This window comes from Dromiciops gliroides, chromosome 4 (assembly GCF_019393635.1).
Source record: "Dromiciops gliroides isolate mDroGli1 chromosome 4, mDroGli1.pri, whole genome shotgun sequence".
Classification (NCBI taxonomy): Eukaryota; Metazoa; Chordata; class Mammalia; order Microbiotheria; family Microbiotheriidae; genus Dromiciops; species Dromiciops gliroides.
In genome coordinates this window covers 138,594,965-138,613,511 of record NC_057864.1, presented here as the reverse complement: position 1 = coordinate 138,613,511, position 18,547 = coordinate 138,594,965, and the positions used below count along the sequence as shown (strand labels likewise).

General features: G+C 36.2%; 1 protein-coding gene across 2 annotated transcripts in view; it reads left to right on the top strand.

Moving 5' to 3' along the window:
• Positions 1-18,547, top strand: part of FMN2 (formin 2) — a 453,587-nt gene that overhangs the window by 28,379 nt on the left and 406,661 nt on the right. For both annotated transcript variants that reach the window (XM_044003674.1, XM_044003673.1), the window contains exon 2: positions 16,194-16,360. In XM_044003674.1, the coding sequence (XP_043859609.1) occupies positions 16,194-16,360 (167 nt within the window). The remainder of the gene's footprint in view (positions 1-16,193; positions 16,361-18,547) is intronic.

Below are 18,547 nucleotides of genomic sequence, written 5' to 3'. Positions count from 1 at the left end.
TGGGATATTGTGAGTATAAGACGAAAGGAGTTTGTTAATGATTGAACAGAGAGAGTTCAGGCACAATATCAGTGGTTGAAGAGTTCTATGAGGGAGACATTATATTAGAATTGTTTAAAGTTCTCTCTTGAGGTTGGCAGTTGCAGCTAGGTGGCACAGTACACAGAGAACTAGTCTTGGTATCAGGAAGACCTGAGTTACTTGCTAGCTGTAAGGGACCCAGGGTAAGTCATTCTATTTGCCTTGTTTCCTCATTTGTAGAATGGGGATAACAACAGCACCTGCCTCCCAGGGTGGCTGTTAGGATAAAATGAGATATTTGTAAAACACTTTGCAAACCTTAAATATTTTATAAATGCTAGCTATAATATTAATATAACATAATAAAAATAATGTTATTTTGGTGAGATCTAAGATCTACTTCATAGCAGGCAGGTAAAGCTAAGGTTATAGGAGCCTAGGATAAATTGCTTGTCAATTACTCTAATTCACACCATCATATCTCACTTGAACTACCAACATAGCTCCTTAATGGGTATTTCTGCTTCTAGACCTTCACCTTTATAATATATCATCCATCTAGTTGCCCAATCCATATTCCAAAATCACAGGTCTAAATGTGTCACTCCATTGTTCAAACACCATTAAGCACTCTCAGTTACCTATAGGATAAGATAGAAAATTCTTAACCCAGTATTTAAGAGCCTCTAAAATCTATTCCCACTCAGTAAAATAGCATGAGAGAGAACATAGATAATCTTGATGAATCCAAGTCACCAGGCAAGATGAAATATATCCTCAGGTCTTAAAAAAACAAAAACAAACAAAAAATCTGGGAGATGTGATTGCTGAACCACTTTCAATTATATCTGAGAAATAATAAAAATAAGAGATACCACATGCCTGAAAAAAGGCAAATGTCCTGATTTTTTTTGTAAAACAATGGAACAGAATCTATAAACTATAGGCCTGTGAACTTGACTTGAATTTCTGCAAGATTCCAGAATAGATCATTAAAGAGATGGGTGGCAAAATCTAAAAAGGGTAGTTGGTCCTCTCACTTCTCTGTTGGTTTGGCTTCTTTTGCACTAGCAGACCTAAATTCCCAAAGAACATCTCCACAATGAGTTTATACTCAAACCATCTGAGGGCCCCAGAGGTAACCCTGTTAAGAGAAAATATACTCCCCCCACTTACCACTATAGCTGTGAGCATCCATCCAATGCGTCATATAACCAGCCACTTACAAGATAACTATCTTTACAACGCATGATATTTATAGAACCAGCCACTCCATAATGGCATTTTTAGTTCTTAAACATAATGACTTACTTAAGAATATGGAAGAAGAAATAATAATATTGTAAATAGTAATATGTTAAAACAAATAATAAATTATATCTATCAATAGCTATAGCTATCTATTCATGTTTGTGTGAAACAAGTTACACTCTCCCACTAATGTACTCAATGACTATGCTAAAGAGTGAGCACAAACTCTTAGGACTTTGGCATGAAAGAAAACTCAAGTTCTTAGGGAAATGCAACTCTACATTGCAAGCTTCAGTGTTATTTGGTCCATCTGGAGGTAGTTATGTGGCACAGTGGATAGGTTGTTGGGCCTGGAGTCAGGAAGAGCTGAGTTCAAATCCAGTCTCATATTTATTAGCTGTGTGGGCAAGTTATTTAACTTCTGTCTGCCTCAGTTTCTCAAATGTAAAAATGAAAATAGTAATAGTTCCTATGTCTCAGGGTTGTTGTTCCCTTCCCTGTCTTAAGCCAAACAACTGACAAACTTATCAGACTGGCTGTCTCTGACTCTTCAGAACAGCCAGTTATTTCCTCACTTGGATAATACACTATCTAATCAGAACAGAACTCACAACAACACAGTTCGTGTTGACTATTGAACCACCTGGCCAGGTGGCAGCAAATGCTTGTATATAGTTTTACATTTCTTCTCCAAATAGACTAAAGGGGAATAGCTGCTTCTAGTACTCTTAGGCAATGAAATTAATTTTCTCTAATCACTCAGGAATCACTCACCTGAAGCTTTCTCTTAACTGATTACTTCTCACGGTCACAGCTCAGAAAGAGCAGCTTTTTATCTTCACCTCCCAAACCCCTTTCCTCTCTTGAGACTCCAATTTAACTGCTAAGCTACTGTTCCTGTGATGTCTTAGCCTTTCTCACTGTCTTCACTGGCTTAAATATAAGCATCCTGACTCTCAGTGACTCACCTTTCACTTAAAAAGTCACAACTTTTCAAATTTATCATATCAAATTTACATTCTTTTTTTAGTTATGCTTGTCTCCAAATGTTTATATGATCTCTCATTTTCTTAGTTTTACCCTTTTTAGTCATAAGGCACGTATATGGAAATTAAGGCAATTATCTATTATACCTCAACACTGAAGTCTCCATTCATCTTTTTAATTCTCTTGAAACTACTCAACATTCATATTTCTCTAGTTTTTAGTAAATAAAAGATCTTTCTCTGCCTTTTTATAACAATTGCTGCCCCTAAAAGGAATATTACTGTGCCATAAAAATGATGTTTGATGAATACAGATAATCATAGAAAAATCTATATGAACTCATACAGAGTAAAGTAAGCAGGGCCGAGAAAACAACATACAAAATGATTACATAAAAATAATGGTACGTCAAAAAATCAGAAGTGTAACAAACTTATGAAGATCAAACAGAAATAAAATGAAGAAATATGAGAAGACAACATCAACCTAATCCTTTTTGGAGGTGAAAGGCCTTGGTGTTTTACACATTGCACATGCTTTCAGATTATTCAATATATTGATCAGTTGTGCTGATTTTTTTTCTTAAGAAAAATTTTGTTATGTGGGTGGGCTCTTTTGGAAGAATATATGGTATAACTGGAGATATAAGAAAGGGAAAACATTAACAATTTTTTTAAAAAAAAGACAATGTGGCTTATACATTGATTCTATGTTGTTCACATTTTCAGATGACTCAAAGTTGGGTGGGATATTTCATTCAGAGGATGTCAGAAACAGGATCCATAACATCCAGAATCTCAAATTGAACATGATTCAATTCAATAGGAATTAATGTAAAACCTTACACTTGTCCCAAAGAGATCATGGAAAAGGGAAAAGGACCTACATGTACAAAAATATTTATAGCTGCTCTTTATGTGGTGGCAAGGAATTGGAAATTGAGGGGATGCCCATCAATTGGGGAATGACTGGACAAGTTGTGGTATATGAATACAATGGAATACTATTGTGCTGTAAGAAATGATGAGCAGGAGGAGTTCAGAGAAACCTGGAGGGTCTTGCATGGGCTGATGATGAGTGAGATGAGCAGAACCAGAAGAACATTGTACACAGTGTCATCAACATTGTGTGTTGATCTACTGTGTTGGACTAGATTCTTCTCACCAATGCAATGGTACAGAAGAGTTCCAGGGAACTCATGATAGAAGAGGATCTCCAAATCCAGAAGAAAAAAAAAAGAACTGTGGAGTATAGAGGCTGATTGAAACATACTATTTCTTTTGTTTTTGGTGCTTTTGTTTTTGTGTTTTGAGGTTTTTCCTCATTGCTCTGATTTTTCTCTTGTGACATGACTAATGCAGAAATATGTTTAATGTTATATTATATATATATAAAACCTATATCGGATTGCCTGCTGTCTAGGGGAAGGGAGAGGGAGGGGAGGGAGAAAGAAAAATCTGAAATTGGAAAGCTTGTATAACCAAAAGTTGAGAACTATCTTTACATGTAACTGGAAAAAAATAAAATACTTTAATCAGAAAAAAAACAAACCCTTACACTTGGTTCCAACGACGGTCAACTTCACAAGTTTAAGATGAGGAGGCACCAATAGGTGACAATTCTTCTGAAAAAGATCTTGGAGCTTTAGTGCATTGCAAGTTCAGTATAAGTCAGCAGTGTGATGTGACCAGCAAAAAAGCTAATGCATTTAGAGGAGCATAACTTCATGGAGCAGCGAGGTGAAAGTCCTATTGTACTCTGCCCTTTTCAGACATTACTGGATTCAGTTGTGGACATCATGTATTAGGGACAATCATAAGATGGAGAGTGTCCAGAGGAGGGCAACCAGACCATGAAAGGCCTTGAATCCATGTCATCTTGAATTGGGAGGGCTCAGCCTTGATAATTAAAGGCAAAAGGGGATGTGATAACTGTCTTCAAGTATTCAAAAGGGTGGTCAGGCTAGGAGGGATTGCTTCTTTCCCTTGGCATTACACAGAAATCAGAGAAATGGAAGTTTCTGAGAGACCAATTTAGGCTTGATGTCAGGGGGAAAATGTCCTACCAATTAGAGCTTTCCCAAAGTGAAATGTGATGTCTAATCATACAATACAGTTTTTTCTTTAGGCATATTCGGGCAGAAGTGGAATAGCTACTTCTTTGATATGCTATAATTAGTATTTCTTCTTGTACTTTTTTTTTTTTTTGTGCAGGGCAATGAGAGTTAAGTGACTTGCCCAGGGTCACACAGCTGGTAAGTGTCAAGTGTCTGAGGCCGGATTTGAACTCAGGTCCTACTGAATCCAGGGCATTCATTGCTAGGGATAGGGGGCAGCTAGGTGGCACAGTGGATAGAACACCAGCTCTGGAATCAGGAAGACCCGCTTTCAAATCCGGCCTCAGACACTTGACACTTACTAGCTTTGTGACTCTGGATGAGTCACTCAACCTCCATTCCACCTCTAGTCATCCTGGTGTATATCTTGCCATTGGATCCAGATGTCTCTGGAGGGGGGAGTGAGGCTGGTCACCTTGCACAGCCTTCCTTCACTTAAATCCAATTCATTGTAAGTCATGACATCATCTCCAGATGTACAGATTCTTTTGGAGAAGGAAGGACAAACAAAAATACCAACAGCTAGTTATAGATATGTGTTCTCTTCCCACCCAACTGACCTCATAATCATTTTAATGCTTATTTATTTATTTATTCATTCATTCACCCATCTATTTATTTACTCATTCTTTCATTCATTCATTCATTTATCTATTTATTTGTTTGTTTGTTAATTTATTTATATGTTTTAGAAGGAAGATAGCTTAATTCCCCTTAAATCTCTTGGTTACCATATGTAGATATTATGCAAGATAACTAATCTATGTGAATTTAAGACATTGACCTTTTTAGACCTCTCTCTCTCTCTCTCTCTCTCTCTCTCTCTCTCTCTCTCTCTCTCTCTCTCTCTCTCTCTCTCTCTCTCTCTCTCTCTCTCTCTCGCTCTCACTCTCCCTCTCCCTCGCTCTCCCTCTCCCACTCACCCTCGCTCTCTCTTGCTCTCTCTCACTCTCCCCCCCCCTTTTTTTTTTTTTTGACAAAGGATATTAGAAATGGATGCCGATTATTATAGATGCTGGTCATTAGCATTCAGTTAGTTACTGTTTTACTCCTAGTGCTAGGGGCTATTATTAAACTAATTGAACAACTGACCCTCCTGGAATTTACAATCAGATTAGAGAGACTACTGGTCATGTGGCCATGAATAAGCCACCTTATTTTTCTGAGACTTAGATTCTGCAACTATAAAATCAGATGATCTTTAAATCCATCTCAAGCTCCAGATCTATGATCTAGATGATTGGCTGGCAATAAAAGAGATAGCATTTATGGTGTATACATGATGCATATTGTGCTAGGTGTTTGTAGAAGACTCATGGATCTTTTCAGTCCTAGTTTGATAGGGCTCAGGAAGACTTCTGTATATTGCAATATATCTGAGATCTCATGGTTATAGCTATTCCCTCTATCCAGAGTTATATATAAGAATATGCAGCTTTACCTTAGATCAATCAAATTCATAAGGTGCTGACAGCATTAGCGTGATAAGATAAAACTGAATTCCGCACTTATCAAGAATACTTAGTTAAAACAAAGCTATGAAATGCCAAGCTTTCTGGCTCACTTCATTCTAGTCCTGAAGCATCCTAAGGTCCTTGTCTTCTGTCCTTTCCCTCAACTGAATTCCTAGGGAGAACACAAGGGATAGGTATGGCTCTACCCACAAAAATGTAAATTATAACCCAATGCTTCCTTCTAATCTTGTGTCCTCCAAGAAATCCTCTAGTGGGGTAGTCTTCTTCCATCTTGTGATAACATACGGATATCAATGAAAGATGCCAGTAGTCCATCTGCTATTTACCACTTGAAGTACATGACTAGCCAACCTTCTTTTCTGGGCATAAATTTCTCTGATGATATCCAGGAGGTGCTACTGCCAAAGGAACCCAAAGAGCCTTAGCATCTGGATCCTATTAGTACCTTATGGTGTTAGACAATTTCCTCATGTCTTATAATTATTGCCTCACTGTCACTAAATAGAAAGAAGGGATGTGTGTGTTTGTTAAGCATTTTATTGAGCAACTACAATGGATAAAGAACAAACACGGGATTTTGGGGGGTTTTTTATGACTTTTAAGTGATACAAAGAAAAATATGATTGTGCCCATGGAATTTTTATTCTAATAAGGGCATGGAGAAACACACACATAATTATTTTTTTTCCTTTTTTTTTTTTTCAGGGCAATGGGGGTTGACTTGCCCAGGGTCACACAGCTAGTAAGTGTCTGAGGCTGCGTTTGAACTCAGGTCCTCCTGAATCCAAGGCTGGTGCCTTATTCACTGCACCATCTAGCTGCCCCTCCCCCCCCATAATTATAACAGAAAGTATTATATAGAATTCCCAGTTGTGAAAGATTACCTCATGGAGGAGATAGCATTTGATATAGACTTTTTTTTTTTTTTTTGGTGAGGCAACTGGGGTTAAGTGACTTGCTCAGGGTCACACAGCTAGTAAGTGCTAAGTGTCTGAGGCCAGCTTTGAACTCAGGTCCTCCTGAATCCACTGAGCCACTTAGCTGCCCCTTTTTTAAAAGGATGTATAGATTAAAAAAGTAGTTGTTAGAAGATAGAATAAAGTACTTGTGGCAATGGGAACTAGGCCAGCACAACTTAAAGAGTAGAAAAATATAGGTGGTTGTTGGGAGATCAGTATATCCTATTTGATTGAAATGTAGGAAAATCAGACTTGAAAGAGAAAGAATTATGGAATTATGGGATACTGTCTAGTTCTAATCCATACCTGATCAGAGACCTTAGTCATAGAATCCCTAAGAAGTAATCATCCATCTACTTAAAGGTCTTCAGTCATCTGTATTTCATTTACCAATATAGCCTACTTTGCTTTTGGATATTTTGAATTGAAATATGTCTCTACAAAATAAAAAAACAAACAAATGAAACCCCTGAGATTTTTACTTACACTCAGAAAATCGTTAACTATGACAATGTGGAAATAGTTAATATTAGAATAATCATATTAGATAGGCCTTTGTGATTAGCAGAAGAAAGACACACATTTTTAGTGATTTGTCTAATTGTCCAATTTGTCCAATAATTCTGGAAACTGGGTATTATGCTAAGAAAGCAACTAAATTATGCATAACCTTTGACTCAGAGATCCCACTCCTGGGCATGTTATTCCAAGGAGGCTGAAAACAGAAAGAAAGGTGCCATATAAACCAAAATATTTATGGGAGTCCTTCTGTAGTGGCAAACATATGAAAACAGATAGCTATTGATAAATAATAGCTAGACAATTTGTGAAAGATGAATGAATTAGAATAGAAATACTTTGAAAGAAATTATTAAAATCAAAATTATAGAGATACATGAAAAGATTCAAATGAGCTGAGCTGGTACAGAGTGAAAAAAGCAGAACAAGGGAAATACTGGTGATAATAACACAAGTAGAAAGAACAACAACAAAAAAGTTTAATCTGTGTAATTTTAATGATCATGCTTGTTTTTTAAGAAGGAAAAAATTCATGTAATTCCCTTTTTAGCAGATATAGAGGCTCTGAGTATGGGGCATTATATCACTCTCAAATTGGGTGAAATGTTAATTAGTTTTGCTAAACTGCCTTTTCTGTCTTTTTTATTTTCTTCTAAGGGATGTAACTAGAGGGAGGAGAACATATATTTGTTTTGTTTTTTGGGGTTTTAAAAAAATTTGTTTGTTTTTGTAGGGCAGTGTGGGTTAAGTGACTTGCCCAGGGTCACACAGCTAGTAAGTGTCAAGTGCCTGAGGTCACATTTAAACTTAGGTCCTCCTGAATCCAGGGCTGGTGCTTTATCCAATGTGTCACCTAGCTGCCTCTTGGGGAACACATATTTGAAAAATAATGTGATATAAAATCAAAAGTCATCAATGTTAGTGTATAAGCTACAGTAATTTCCATGGTAGTCTTCTCAAAAATACTTATTGTTCATATTATAAGACATGATAAGATATGATGGCCAATTATTCCATTTTTGTTGTTGCCTCTGGATATCCAATAAAACCCATTCTATGAATCCCTTTCTTTACCTCCCCATAGACTATATATGAACCATCCTTCCATAGCTGATTTTATTCTGGTTTTATTTATAGTCAAAACTTCAAAGCTGATATGATTCAGCTCCTCCAGCAATATGTCTACTCTTTGGTTATGTTTCAAACATCTCACATTCAGAGTACCAATAGGAAATTGAAATAGGAACTAGACCTGGTATTTAATTGTAGAGGAGGTTTAACTGGACCACAAGGGACCCAGGACAGCAAATGATGCAGGGATCTATTTGATAACTAGACACATACTGCCCCACCTGACATCTTGGGGTGGGGAATACAATTTGTGGAGAATAGAAAATGGCCTTGCTAAGCAAAGATTCTTTACCTCTTCTTTCTTTAGGACAGTTATTAAGGTAGAATGATCTCTGTTACATGTCAGATATTTTCAATAAGAACATGATGAGGGCAGCTAGGTGGCACAGTGGATAAAGCACCAGCTCTGGATTCAAGAGAACCTGAGTTCAAATCTGTCCTTGACACTTGACACTTGCTAGCTGTGTGACCCTGGGCAAGTCACTTAACCCTCATTGCCCTGAAAAAAAAGAAAAAGAAAAAAAAAGAAGAACATGATGCTTTTTAGGGGTTTGGAATAAAAGCCATTTTCCCTAGTCACTAGTAAGGGTGATAGTACCATTGAGAATAGGAAGGTAATACCTTAATCTCAGCCATTTTAGCTCCTTTCCCACTAAATAATTATTCCACAAAAGACAATCATGGATAGTGAGCAAACACCTATTAAAGTACCCAGTAAAGTAGAAATTTGGGAAAGTTATACAATTTAGTTAAGGTCTTAGCCATTTGGGAGTAAGATGAGATCTCATAGTTAGCTAGGTAGGTCTTTGGAAAACAGACTCTGTTACTGGGTCCAAATTTGATATCCTTCTATCAAGCCTAAATTAACTTTCACAAATAATACCCACTGCTCCCAATTGTGCCAAATAGAAATAAACTACAGAAGCCTAATCTGCTTTCACATGAATGCCCTTCAAATCCTTAAAGACAGTTGTCATGTATCCCCAAAGTCATCTTTACTACATACTGAACATCCTCGATTCCTTCCGTTGACCTGATCAGATCATATGACATGATCTCAAACTCCTTAAAAATCCTGACAGTCCTTTTGTGAATATCTTCCAACTTTTAAAATTTTAATCTTCCTGTAATGTGGCTGCCAGACAGAATGTAATGTTCTAGTTATTGACTGACCAATTATAGAGCAGCACCATCACCTCCTCATTCTTAGATGTTATACCTCTAAAGGTTGCATATTAGCATCTTTTTCAAATTGCTGTCTAAGCATGTCCTCCCCACCTTGTATTTGTACATGTAATACTGTGGAGCTTTCACAAGGGAATATTTACTCAAAATTATCATCACAAATGTACAAACTTAGCATTCCCAACACATAGGAGGCATAAGTTCCCTCTACTCCCAAACTACCATCACCAAATTCTCTGGACACGAAAAAGGTGTAGATTCATAGCTTAGCTTAATTCCTATAGAATTGATCTACTCCTCTAGAGCACAGTCCAGTTCAAAGTCCAGAATCCACCCTCCAGCTCAAGTCTCAGGTACTATAGGTTTTATTGGCCTGGCTGTCTACAAGATCTTGGCTACAATCCTGGACCTAAGGTTGCCATGATTCAAAATACCAGGTCCATGGGGGGTCTTCTCCAGCACCTGAAACTGAAGACAACATAAAATAGAAACAAACATGTCCCAGTCCTATTCCTCAGAGTCAGAGTAAAAGACAGGTAAGCAAGTGAAATAGAGTCCATCCTGGGCACAGCAGATAGTATTCCCAGAATGCAGACAAAAAAAATGGTGGAAAAAAAAGAGCCGCATATTCACTCTCAACAGTTTTAAAGACAAAAGCAACTAATAAAAGGAGATTTCCTCCAATCACGTAATAGGGGATGCAGCAGGTTCCACATTAGGCAAACTGGGCATAATCTAAAGCTTTTGAAACCAAATATAAAACTTTACTTTTTTTTTCAGCTCAGTGTGAACATTTTTCTGAATTCTTACTGCTATTTTTGTGCTAGTTGTCACTACCTGCTTTGTTTCTGCAAATTTTATATGCATGCCTTCATTCAAACCTTTAATGCTTTCTACTAGTAAGTATCACCTTGGGCAAGTCATCAAACTTCCTTTGGTTTCAGTTTCCTGATCTTTAAATGAAGGGGTTGGCCTAGATAGCTTCTGAGGCCCCTTCCAACTCTAGAGCGTATTCTTACAAAAAAGCTTAACATCATGGGGCCAATAACAGATCTCTGGGATGTTCCACTAAAGACTTTCGTCTAAATTGATAGAAAACCAGTAATCATTATTCTTTCAGAATGGCTATCCAACCAGTCTGAATCTATCTAATTGTACTGTCATCCATCCCATGTCTATGTATCTTTTCCACAAATATAGAGACTTTATTAAATAGTTTTGATAAAATCTGGATAAATAATCTCTATACAATTCACTTGATCTACTGGTTTAGGAACTCTATCAAAAAAGGAAATATGGTTAGTTTGGTATAACATGTACTTTTGTTCAAGAAAACTTTATTGTCTCAATATCTTTTATTTTAATATAATTTCCAAGTATATCCATATGCATCGAACTATTATTTTTTGAAGAGGATTAAAAAAGGAATTAATCACAAACCATCTAAAGCATCAACCAAATCTTTTAAAATATTCAATATTCTATAGCTATAAGTTTGAACCAATATTTAACACCAGAGATATCAAAACATTTGATTTGGAAACATGCATGATCATGGCCTAAACCAGATTAAAATATAATTGAAAAACAATTTAAGAAAAGAAATGAAAATACAATAAAAGATTGGTAACATCCCATTTGAAAACTAAGTAAAGATGTAGCCTCCAGGACTCCTTTTGTACATATTAATGGACCTAATTTCTACTTGCATTTAATACTGCTGTCTTATACCATATACTGAAATAAATTCAAAATATTTATATGACCAGAATAAAATATCGCACCATGAGAGATAAGTAAAAACGAATGAGATTGGATGGTATAAATTAAACAAACTAAGCTATGCTTAGGGAGAACGTCCTCAACTAACAAGAAATAAAGGCAATAATAAAAGAAGAAACAGTTTCAATTGCATGAAATTGGAAAGATGTTGGATGAATAAAGCCAATTCAACTAGAATAAGAATGTAAAACATCAAGTATGAAAAAAATCTTTTCATCTACTGTCTCTTATTGTTTTGAAAGAAGGGAGAACTTTTAATAGATATGGAGTCCATTCCAGACATAGGAAAGGGTGTGAGTAGAAAACATTGAGGGTTTTAAATAAAATACCAGCAATAGGTTATAGCAATATGTCATAAAGATCATACATTTTGACCAGGTTGAATTTATGCCAGAAATGAAGGGCTGGTTCAAAATTAGGAAACCTATAAGCACAACTAACCATAGCAATAATAAAAACAACAAAAATCATAAGATTATATCGAGATGTTGAAAAATGTTTTTTTGACAACACCCATTCCTACTAAAACACTAGAAAGCATAGGAAAAAATGGAACTTTTCTCAAAATTATAAATATTATCTATCTAAAACTAAGAACAAGCATTATCTCTAAGGGTAAAATAGAAATAAATAGAAGGCTTTCCAATTCAATCAAGGATGAAGTGAAGGTGTTTTTTAATCACCATTATTATTCAATATAGTACTAGAAATGCTAGTTATAGCAATAAGAGAAGAAAAATAACTTGAAAGAATAAAAATAGGTAAAGAAGCCACAAACTGATCACTTTTTGCAGATGATAGGATGGTATACTTAGAGAACCCGAGAGAATCAACTAAAAAACTAGTTAAAATAATTAATAACTTTAGCAAAGTTGTAAGATATACAATGAACCCATACATATTATCAACATTGCTACATATTAACCAACAAAGTCAATAGGAAAACACAGAAAGGGAATTTCATTTTAAATACAATACAGTATAAAATACTTGGGAGGCCTACTTGCCTAAAACATACAGGGGCGTATATGAAACACAATTATAAAAAACATGTATTCACACAAATAAAGACAGATCTAAACAGCTGGAGAAATTATTTAATGCTCATGGCTAGGCAGAGCCTTATAATAAAAAGGACAACACTACCTACATTAATTTACTTATCTGGTGCTATATTAATCAAACTATCAAACAATTATTTTATAGAACTAGAATAATAATGACAAATTCATCTGAAGGAATAAAGATCTAAATATTTAAATGAATCAATAAGAAGAGTGAAGGAAGGCAGTCTAGCAGTACTAGATCTTAAACTATACTAAAAAGTGGTCATCACTAAAATAATCTGGCACTGTTAAGAAATGGAGTGGTTGATCAAAGGAATAGATTAGGTATAAAATATATGGAAGTAAATTACTACAGTAACCTAGTGTCTGATAAACTCAAAATCCCAGATATTGGGGTAAAAACTCATTATTTGACAAAAAACTGCTAGGAAAATTGGAAAGCATATCGAAGAAGGAAGGAGGCCATAAATGAACATTTCACATCATATGTCTGGTTAAGCCATCAAATGGATGCATGATTTAGACATAAGGGCAGTTATCCCTAAGCAAATGAAGGTTGAATATGCAAAAAGTTACCTGCCAAATCTTTGAATAATGGATGAGTTCATGACCAAACAAGAAATAGAGAGGATCACATGTGGCACAGTGGATAACTTTGATTACATTAAATTAAGAAGATTTTGCACAAATAAAATGAATGTAGCCAATATTAGAAGGAAAATAGGGAATTTTTTTTTACATCAAGTTTTTATGATAAGGGTCTCATTTCTCAAATATAAAGGGAATTGAAACAAATTTATTAAAAGAGAGAGAAAGAGCCATTGGCCATTGATAAATGGTCAAAGCCTATATAAAAAGGCAGTTTTCAGAAGAAGAAACTAAGTTATCAATAGTCAGGTGAAAAAATGTGCTAAATCACTATTGATTAAAGAAATGCAAATTAAACAGAAATGCAAAATGCAAAAAGAAATTCCAATGAAATGTAATACCTCACATCAATTGGATTAGGTAATGTGACAGAAAAGGAAAAAGACAAATGCTGGAGGGAATGCTTAAAAATAGGCATACTAATGTGCTGTTAGTGGAGCTGTGAACTGGTCCAGCCACTCTGGAAACATTTTGTAACTATGCTCAAAGGGCTATAAATCTGTGCATACTATTTGACCTAGAAATACCACTATTAGGTCTCAGTAGGCCAAAAAGGTAGAGGGGAGAGGGAAAATCATACACACAAAAATATTTATAGCAACTCTTTTTGTGGTAGAAAAAAATTGGAAACTGAGAATATGCTCATCAACTGGGGACTGGCTCAACAAGTTGTGGTATATGATTGTGATGGAATACTGTTGTGCTGTATGTGATGAAAAACCTGTGAAGACTTAGATGAACTGATGTAAAATGAAATTAGTAGAACTAGAACATTGTACAAAGTAACAACAATAGTATAATTTTTAATCATACAATTATTTTATTATTTTCCAGTTGTATGTAAAGATAGTTTTCAACATTTGGGTTTTTTAAATAATATTTTGAGTTCCAATTTTTTCTCCTTCCCTCTCTTCCTTCCCTCTCCCCTCCCCAAGACAGAAAGCAATCTGATATAGATTATACATGTACAATCACATTAGACATATTTCTATATTAGTCATGTTGTGAAAGAAGAATGAGAACAAAAAGGAAAAACCTCAAAAAAGAAAAAAACAACAAAAAAGTAGAAACAGTATGTTCAATCTGAATTCAGATTCCACAGTTCTTTTTTTCTAGATGTAGATTGCATTTTTCATCAAGAGTCCTTTGGAATTGTCTTAGATCATTGTATTGCTAAAAAGAGCTAAGTTCGTCATGGTTGTTCATCACACAATGTTGCTGTTACTGTGTACAATGTTCTCCTAGTTCGTCTCACTTCACTTAGCATCAGTCCACTTAAGTCTTTCCAGGTTTTTGTTTTGTTTTTGTTTTTTTTTACATTTGCCTGCTCATCATTTCTTATAGCACAATAGTAACAATAGTGTAATGATAACCAACTATGAAAGACTTAGATACTGTGATCAAGACAATGATCCAAGGCAATTCCAAAAGACTCATGATGAAAAATGTTATCTACCTCCAGAGAGAGAACTGATCCCTCTGAGTGAAGATTTTTCTTTCTTTATTGTTTTTGTTTTTTCATATATGTATATATATGAAATGGATATTGCATTTATTACTTTTTCAATGAAATGGGGGAGGAGAGAAGGGAGATAGCAAATTTGGAACTGAAAATAAAAATGAAAAAGTAAAATAAGCAAAAAGTTAAAACAAATTTTAAAAAGAAACACAATGAATACAGTAGAGAGAATGAGAATGGGAGTAAACGAATAGTAGTTAAATTTGACTGGAATATAGAGCAGGGGAAAGGAAACAGCGTAATAAAAGTCCAGAAAAGAAGGTTGGTGATGACTTGAATTACAAGATAATAAGGACATTATACTTCACTTAGCAACAGAGGAGTAACAGTTATCAATGTGAAGAATGTGTAAGAGAAAGAGCTGCAAAAAAGCAAAGTTAGGCAGCTATTAAGATTGTTCAGCATTTAGCAAATATATTTTGTGGGTCTGTAATCAATGTTAATGAATATTAATTTAACACTATAAATTGCACCAGATTTCACTCAGAGAACCCTAAATATCCCTCACTCTATATCCTCCTGAAACTTTTTCTTCCTACTCTTCAACAGCTCTCTGGATAATTTTCTGATAGTTAGACTGATCTATTTACTTTTTCTTCATTTTCCATCATTTATGGACCTTAGTTTTGTGACTATTTTAAATGAACTTAGGGAATTCCATAATACATGCATGATTGTTATACAATTATCACAATCTCCTGTATAATGTATTCCCCCCAGGATCAGTAAGACCACATGAGTTTGCTGAAAAATATTTCCTTCTTTCTCTAAAGTTGATTGAGAGCTCAGAGTGTGATGGAGTGGGAAAGAGAGTTGGATTTGTAATATGAGGAGCTGGATTTGAATTGTGTCTGCCATGTACTGCCTGAGTGACCAGGGACAACACATTTGATCTCTTTGAGCCCGAGTTTCCTCATCTGTCAAATGAAGGGGTTGGATTAAATGACCCTTTAGGTCCCTTCTATAAGCCTATGATTGGTGTATTGAAGGAGTAGTAATGGTTTTACATTCATATTTGCATATAAAGAAAAAAATGCCTCTTTTGCCTCTTTTTTTTTTAAACTGGCAGAGTTTTCTACACTGGGGCTAAACAGATCTTCTAAATGACAGATAGGGCTCTTTCTAATGTACCTCTCTGTTGTGAATACCTTTCTTTGGATTTTTCCAAAGGAGATAAGCAAAGACCTATCATCTAGCCTCCCTCTTTCCCTTTTCCCTCCCTCCCTTCCTTCTACCTACCCCACTTTGAAGGTGGAAACTTCTAGGTCCATAATTTTTCTGGTTCAGCCTCTTCTGGTCCAAGTGATTAATTCTATTGGGAAAACCTTGTGGTCACTCTGTCTCCAGGCCACCAAATTGCTAAAGAGATTGAGAGCTTCCTTTTTAGTCCAGTTACTGTCTGCCACCTCATAGGGTTGTCTTAGAAACCTTGTTACTCTTGGTGATTACCCTTGGTGCTTCTCCATCAGGGATGTTCTGAACAAAGTGATCAGCGAGCCCTCTCCTAATTACTATATTTCATAATCTTGACAGGGCGCACTCTGTTGGAAAAGCTGTTTAGCCAGCAAGAGAACGCACCACCAGAAGAAGCGGAGAAATTTTGTTCTCGGATTATTGCGATGGGTCTTCTACTTCCTTTCAGCGACTGCTTCAGGGAGCAGTGTAACCAGAGTGCTCAGCAAAGCTCAGCTCCATTTGATGTAAGTCATGGAATATATCCGTGCTTGTATTCCAGGCTGCAGGAATGCTATCTTTGATCTATAATACTCTCTAATTACCCTATCTACTCTGAAACAGAACATCATACATGCTGCCCTTTCCCATTGGCTCTCAGTAGGTTTTCTCAAATGAACTCAGTATGTTCCAGGTTTTCACATTTCCTCCCTTTATGGTTGTTTTTAATCTGTCAAGCTTCCTTTGCTTAGCAGACAATTATATTGACCATTTTTCTAGCTTACATCTCAATCATTGAGTGCATTGTCCTGATGTCAGGTGCTTAGATACACATTCTTCCAGCTGCATATTAGTATATAATATCCTTCCTATTATTCAGCTAATGCTATTCCACAGGGTAAGACTGTTCTTCCCACTGGGCCTGGGTTTCCATGAGCCCTTGGATACGACATCAATACATTTCATAACTCATTTATGTATTTAAATAATCACATGAAGAAGCTTCATTGTTTGTTCCCTACTGATAATCAAGACAGTTAATGCCTCAGGACAGCAGTTCAAAAGGCATAGTCATCATTATTAAGAACATCAGCACCACTGGATTGTTTTAAAGCAAAAGTGTCACCCATCTTTCTCAGAGGTATGTAATTTCTGTGGGATTTTGGCTGCAATGGCATCACATTTGAGAACAAATGTATAAGAATTCCTGTCAAAAATGGGCTAGTGGAAAATTGACTCAGCTGTATAAAGCTCAGTGTTGAAAAGGACAAAATCATGGCATCAATTTCATACTTGCTTCCAAGACCAGCTGACTTGCTAACCTGGGCACTGTCTCTCAAAGGTGGGTATGCTCTTTTTTGGTAGTGATGAGTTTTGGAAAGAAATGTATAACCTTTGCAGGGAGAAGTATTATGGAATAAGAGGAAATGTTTTTGTTTCTTTTCTACTTTCTCTCCATGGGCCACAGAAATTCTTGTTCTTGCTCAACTTCTGCTCAGAATTTGCACTAAAGTGGGTCAGTGTCTGAACAGGCTATTTTGTCACCTTCTGGCTATTTTCCTTCTGAGAGAAGTTTCCCTCGGATGTTCAGTAACTTGTGAAGCCTTCTTCTCAAGGCTATTCTTTTGTCTCGCTTCAAAGCTTGTAAGTGCTCTTTTTGTACAGGGACACATCAGCTGACCACTGCTGGCTGGGTTGGTTCAGTACCATAAAAATAGTTCCCCTCTCTCTCCTATAGGAGCAATTGGATAAATCTGAGCCTTTCCCTTCTGTCTCCTCTGACAGAGGTGTGAGTCATCGTGGAGATGGAACTTGAGGAGCATAATAAGCAGGGTGAAGGCAGTGTTTATTTCCTCTCCCTTAGAGTTTTGAAAGCTTTTAAAGCCAATCACTAAAAGAAATAGGATCTTGGCAAGTCAGGAGAGCCCTCTGATAAAGACAAGTGCAGAAAGCTGTTGTTTATAGCCCATGTTCAGCACCTGCCTTTGCTTCAGTCTCTATTCCCAAGGCAATTTATTCTCTTTACCATGAAGCTCAGAAGCAAATAACATGAAAGAACAGGAGAGACTGGACAGGAGTTAGGGGGAGGTAACCAGAACAGAGTAACAGTCTCTATCACATCTATTTCTTCTTCTTATTTATTTGCTGGAGGAGACAACTTCCTTCCTACCCCTCCTTCCCCATGCTACCTCCCATCCAACCACGTACTGATTCAGTGAGGAACTATATGCACACCTTTGGATGAGCTTCTCTCGTTTTGGAGAGGCTCATCACCAAGTTGGTCACAGGATGATGACTTTTTCAGGCATAGCAACTCTCCATCTACTAAGTTATGGAGGGGTTGCCAATCTTCATTGGAGGGAATACTCACACCTATGAAATGACAGACACTTGAAGTATATATTTGAGGACACCAGTTTCCATTATTCTGAGGATATAAGTAGAGTGGAATTCTGCCCCCAAAAAATACCATTCTAGCATGTTAGGGGGGAATTTTTTTCAAGGAGGGGCTCAGTTTCCCATTTTTCTCCAGCTTTTTATAAAGAAACTTCTGTTCTTTCCCATGTCTTATCTGGAAAACAAAGAAATAAAGAAAGCAAAGCTTTAATAGGCCTCTGTAGAACTTTGGTTGTTAATAAGTAAAAAAATGGGTCACTCAAAGAAGTTTGTACTTTGTTCAAAAGAATAGTAAAATCAGTAGAAGTCCCAGGGGT